General features: G+C 35.5%; 1 protein-coding gene across 1 annotated transcript; it reads right to left on the bottom strand.

Annotated features, from left to right (window-relative positions):
• Nucleotides 1-435: 435 nt before the first annotated feature.
• On the bottom strand, nucleotides 436-2,860 carry LOC137945718 (pentatricopeptide repeat-containing protein At1g06270). Its single transcript, XM_068791707.1, has 2 exons — nucleotides 1,270-2,860; nucleotides 436-799 (listed from the first exon to the last, which is right to left on the bottom strand). Exon 1 carries the CDS (start codon nucleotides 2,740-2,742, stop codon nucleotides 1,735-1,737), a length of 1,008 nt encoding a protein of 335 aa, XP_068647808.1. The 5' UTR covers nucleotides 2,743-2,860; the 3' UTR covers nucleotides 436-799; nucleotides 1,270-1,734.
• Between the last annotated feature and the right edge of the window lie 3,140 nt (nucleotides 2,861-6,000).

Here is a 6,000-nt window from a genome sequence, read left to right as displayed (position 1 = left end):
CATGTATTAATTTTTATAAAAAAAAAATAAAAACAGTTTTATTATATTATAAAGATGAAAAAAAGGCCAAACTGGGTCACCAAGCAAATATAAACCATAAGCACAGTGTCAAGGAGGTGAAAGCAGGGTCCAAATTGGCAGTGATTTCTTGGTGGAGTACATTAATCTAAGCATCACTTGACTTTAATATTATACTTCCCTTTCTTTCTAAATAGTAAGCAATGAAGTTCGTTTATTTTGAAAATTAAATAAAAGTGTAAGTCCAATAATCACAAGCACTGTTCCCATGAAGAACCAGAGATAGATGGCTGGCCACTAATAAACTAGAGATAGTTGGCAGAAATCAAGGAATCAAGTAGATGCAAAGCCTGGGACCAACTACAGCAAAAAGCAGTGTATTCAACAAGAACAATCATGTGGGGTAAGGCAAATTAAAGTATGCTCTTATGATACAGACAGTGAGAAATCAGGTAATGGCATAATTTCCTGTTGAATCCTAAGCTCAGTAAAAGCAGACCCAAATGCACCACAATATATTTACTGCCGCACAAATAGGACACTTCTGGTTCTTAAGCTATCCAGAACTACAAAAATGTTCTACAACAGATGAACTTTTGGGAACATTAAGCTTTTTTACATTCCAAAAGAAAAGCTTGGGGCATGCTCATATAGACAACAAGAACAACCTAAAACTACAGGAATTTAAGATAAAATGCCATTATACCAAGTACTTCAATACCCGAAGAGAAAAACCCTTCGTATTGGACAGATGATCCAACAGGCACCCCAGAGTTCCCACCTATACCACAGGAACATGAAATAAATAAGAGATAGTTACTTATAAGTTTTGTGGAGCATAAATCAGTAAGAGTTGTAATCCAGAGAAGAAAAAGAACAATTTGATGAAAACGTTAGTTCAGGGAAAAAAGAGAGAAGTTATCTATGGAGCTTTGGGTGGCAATGGAGCTTATCTTTGCAGTTTCTAAATGCAGATAAAGGCAAATTTCCTTATTCAAAATAGACAAAACTTTCAATCGACCAATGCAGAATTTCTATCATTATCTCTAATAACAGATGGGAGAGAATAAACGATTCACATTCTTTATGTGATGCAGAATCCACCAAAATAATTGTGTTATATTGCAACAAGAAAATAAACAGAGAGAAATGGGAAAGATTTATTTAGATGATAAAGATACAATCTGCTCCGTATTTAAGTGTCGAAGAAACATAAGAAATGTGAAAAGTCTTGAGGCTCAAATAACGTACCAGTAAACCGAGGACAATATAAGTAACTTTCACCCAGTGTGCAACCCCACAAACTGTTTTGCTGTAAATACATTGAGCAGCCATTGTTCAAAGCAATGCAATTGAGCAGACAGATGGCATGTAGCACCATGAACTGCTCTCTGAGCCTCTACCAAATAAATCATTTTTCCAATTGGCAAATAATTGACGAAATAATCAATTGAACAAGTAATTCTGAACCATCCAGAAAGACTTCATCCCCTTGCAAGTACCACAAGCTTCAGTCACTTCTGAGATCTCATGTTAACCACTAAACAATTTACTTGAAGAGATCAATATGCTGCACAGCTACTTTCTCTGTTCCTAGACATCTAAGGTCTCTCATATCACATAAAATGACTGATAATGGACTTTCCCTTAGCAGCGTTGGCAATAGCACTCAGAGAGGGTGACCAGCATAGTTGACATATTCACAACCCACGATATTTATGAACCTAACTCCGAAAGTCTTTGTCTCACTACTGATGCAAACTCACATTCATCCACACTTGCAAGTCCCTCCACCACCCGTTGTCTGGCCCTTATATAAGGTATCAGCCCTCTCTCTGCCATCTCCATCACCACCTCTCCAGCCAACAAAAATTCTTTCCTCTTCAAACACCCTTCCAGCAGGACCTCAAAGCTATGAAATCCCACCTCAAATCCATCCCTCTCTAGACCCACCAGAATTTCCTTAGCTCTCTTAACCTCTCCATTAGCTCGCATTGCTGACACCACACGTAAAACTGTCCCCTGTCTAGGCCGAATTCCCATTCTTACCATCTCCCCCAAAATCTCCGCCATTTCCCCGGTTCGCAACTTTCTACAAGCTCCCTCGATTACTACATCGTAGCTCTCTGCATCGGGCTCACATCGTGCCTTGCGCATCTCTCTCAAAATTGACACTGCTTCTCCAACCTCATCAACAGAGCTGAGAGAAAAGAGCAAGTAATTGCAAGTACTTCTGTCAGGAGGGTATCCAATTGAGCGTGTCTCAGAGAGGATGTCTACTATAGTTTGAGTGCAGCGCTGATGGAGCCAAGATTGGGAGAGAGACAGATGGGTCTGTTGAGGAATCTTGGAACCTGAGTGTATATACTGTTGAAGGATCGCAAGAGACAACGGAAGCAAATAAGAGCTCGTAAGGAACTGGGATAGGAGGAGAAAATAGGTGTTGCAGGAGAGAGAGCGAGGCCTAAGGGGGATGAGGGATTGTAGGATTTCATCAACAGTTTTTATTTGGGCTTCCAGAGGGAAGGAAGAAAGGAAGGAGAGCGGATTAGGATAAGGCTTTTGCGGGCACGACGAGAGCAGATTAGGGATACGGAGAAAGTCCTTTCTCTCTATAGCAGTTTTCAAAGATTGTTCCAGGGGCGGCACTGAATGGAAGAAATGTTGAAGTGTAGAAATGAAAGGGGGGCTCAAAGACCGATACCGAGCATAAGCTGTGGCCATGATTGAAGGCACCGAATCCACAGCAGACTTGAAGCACTGTTCAAGGAGAAAAAGAAAATTTTCTTTTGCAATAAGAGCTAGGAAGTCTCATCAATGGCAGAAGAACCCATGGAATTCGAAATAGAACACAGATTTGACAGCACTTATACATTGAGACAAACAACTAAAACAATAAATACTGCATCTTTCAGTCAAGACCACAAATGAACCAAATGAACCAACAATTATGATTTTTAAACAAGAATGAATTAGACCCAGACTCACTTCTTCTGCGAACTCATAAAATTCAAAATATTGGATAAAAAAAGGGGAAACAATAGCAGACTTGTCGTCTCTTCTTGTCTATCCATCATGGATTCTCCTCAACTAGGGGCAGAAATATATGCTGAAAGGCATTAGGAGGCAACATTGCAATATTGCTACATAACAAATCATCTATGGCGGATCACATTATAATTTTCTCATATGAACTCCATAGATGAATAACAATATAACTTACCAAGTTACTTCCTTCCAAGTTTTAAATAACTTTCCTTAGTAATTATTAAAGAACTTTTATCGATTTATTTTATCAGAAATTTATGTGTAATTTAAACATTAAAACTTTCATTTGAAAAATGGGACAATTATAAATTATTATAAGTATTTACCAGTGATTTCAATATTTTAAGTGTTTATTAGATATTAAAATTGGTTAATAAATTTTTTAGATATTTTAATAAGGTTATTTTTTAAGTATTTTCTATAGTAAGTAAACACTGTTAGTAGATTTTGTTTAAAAGCGTAAAAAGAAATAATTTTATCATTAAATAAGTTTTATTAAAAATAAATTAAGTTAACGATTTTTTTATATATAATTTTTTTATAGAGGGGTATTTTAGATATTTTCCCAAAATAAAAGAATTAGTTGGTTCTTGACTTATGTGGAGAAGATGTATGGACTCAACCATATGGGTGCAAATGGGTCTTGTTCATTGTAGTTTTTTTAACTCTAAATTTATCGACCTGTCTCAAACTATTCTAATATTAACAAAATTGATTTGAGGATGTAGAGGAGGTGGTCTAACATCCATATCTCGGGTGTTCCTTAGGTGACATGGATTGGATATGCTAGAATGACTTTAATTATCTTAAACAACTTAATCTAATGAACTAAGTAATGCGGGAGTAATTCATTATGGTTCATTTTGGACTAACCCCCCCTAATAGTATACAGATTTTTATATAAATGTGTATGAGTCATATTTTTTTGTTTTTCTTAAATGTAGAGGTGATCAAAGATCAACTCTAAGAGCGCTCAAAAACAAAAAAAAATCCTGCACACATGTGGGTCAAAGTCATTTGTCCAAGCACGGCATAAGATGGTAACCAATCATCATCTTCGGAAGAAGGTTCATAATTTTTTGGTGTAGAATAAGATTATATCCATTAAGATAATTCCAGATGCCATCATTCTTTTCCACTATTGGAAGTGAAAAAAAAAACACAATCTAGATCCTATATTCAGCTTTTGTGTTAGATCTCTCACGGTATGTTGTTTCTTCATGAACCAGGAAACTAAATGTTCTCAAGACAACTTAGTTTATCGGAGTTTTAAGCGTAGAATTTGTTTAAAATAATTTTGCAACCGTAGATATAGCGATAGCTGCTAACAATATGGCATAGACATTTTTTTTTCCAGTCATGTGTTATTGAGTTCATAATGTTCATTTAATTGAATTATAATTAGAGTGTTGTGGAATGATGTCCATGTGGCAAACAGTTTTCCATCGGAGTCACCAAGGGTATGATGGGACTATCGTATGGAGAAAAAAAACTCAATTTGGTCAACACTTATTACAATACCTTGCAAGTGATTTACCATTGTCATTAGCAATTCAAATCATGGATTTAAAATATTTTTCCTTGATTTCTAAGATGGATTTGGCCAACTTTTGAAAAATGACAAAGTGTCATTTTTTGGGTTAAACGACACACAAACAACTAGTTTTTTTTAGTGTTTTAATCAAGGCTATTAACTATTTCATGCATTTACTGAGTGAGAAGGCTAACACAATGAATTTTGAAGCTCCCCAAGCATACTTGTGATATGAGTTTTTCCATACTAATTTTTGAGTTCCCTACGAAGGAAGTGTTTCAAAAAAGTTGTGTTAACCAAGCAATGACTCCCATTTTGATTTTGATGGTAACAAAACTTAATTGATCTAACATTGGAAAATCTAACATTTCATATGCAACTCCTACAGGAGACATACAAGTCAAGGTCTATGCAAAGAACTAGCAAAAGCCTCACAAAGACTTCGAGCTTCACTACTCTGTCAAAGTCATCTTGAAGAAGCACCCTAAGAAAGAAAAAGCAAAAACTTGAATACTAGATTTTAGGGAATCTAGAAAAATCACGAAAACTCAGTCTATGTAAGAAAATAGCCCCAAATCTTCAAACTTGAGGTAGAATGGAAATATTTGAACCTTTAGGTCAAATTTGCATCGTCTACATGTTTTACCGATGCATACGTATATTTTAAACATGTTAGAATCACTTTTGATCAAATTTAATTACTCTTTGAAATCATACTTAACGATCTAACACTAGATTGATCAATCAACATTTGCCAATGATCGATCAACCAGAAGTACAAATGCCAAAAGTATAAAGCATAGTCGATCAATCAGGGGTGATGATTGATCAATCAAAACTTAGCTAACTTGTGCTATAAAGCATGATCGATCATCCCATGTGAACTTATCGATCAATGATGACTAGGTAATGTAAAAATATGAACAATGATCGATCAACCTTCTCAAAATGGTCAGTCATACAAAACTTTGCCGACTAAGAACATAAAGCGTGATGGATCGTTAACAAGCCATTGATCGACCATACATGCAATGCATTGCCAATAGGAAAACTGATTAATCAATCAATCCTTGAACATTGATCGATCAACTTAACTTGTTAGACTCAACGAAAGGATATTGATCGATCATATCATTGATTAACAAACTTTTTTTATACAAAGATATAACTGTTATTGTCAATTGATCAATCAATACTTCACACCGATCGATCAATGTCAAGTCAACTTTGTACAAATAGGTAAACAATGACTAGTTTGGCTTGTGAAACTTATAAATACACCTACCAAAGGTTCCTTTAAGAAGTCAATGAGAATTTATTGACCTACTCATCCCAAAACAATTTTCTTTGAAAATTCTTCCTCAACTCATTTTTCAGAGAAAGAGATCCTCATTTTACAA

Source organism: Aristolochia californica, unplaced genomic scaffold (assembly GCF_029961685.1).
Source record: "Aristolochia californica isolate CCGP_79_NKW_82.1479 unplaced genomic scaffold, dmAriCali1.0.hap1 SCAF_12, whole genome shotgun sequence".
NCBI classification, from domain to species: domain Eukaryota; kingdom Viridiplantae; phylum Streptophyta; class Magnoliopsida; order Piperales; family Aristolochiaceae; genus Aristolochia; species Aristolochia californica.
Note: the sequence above shows the minus strand (reverse complement) of the source record. Positions and strands in the feature narration are given on the sequence as shown.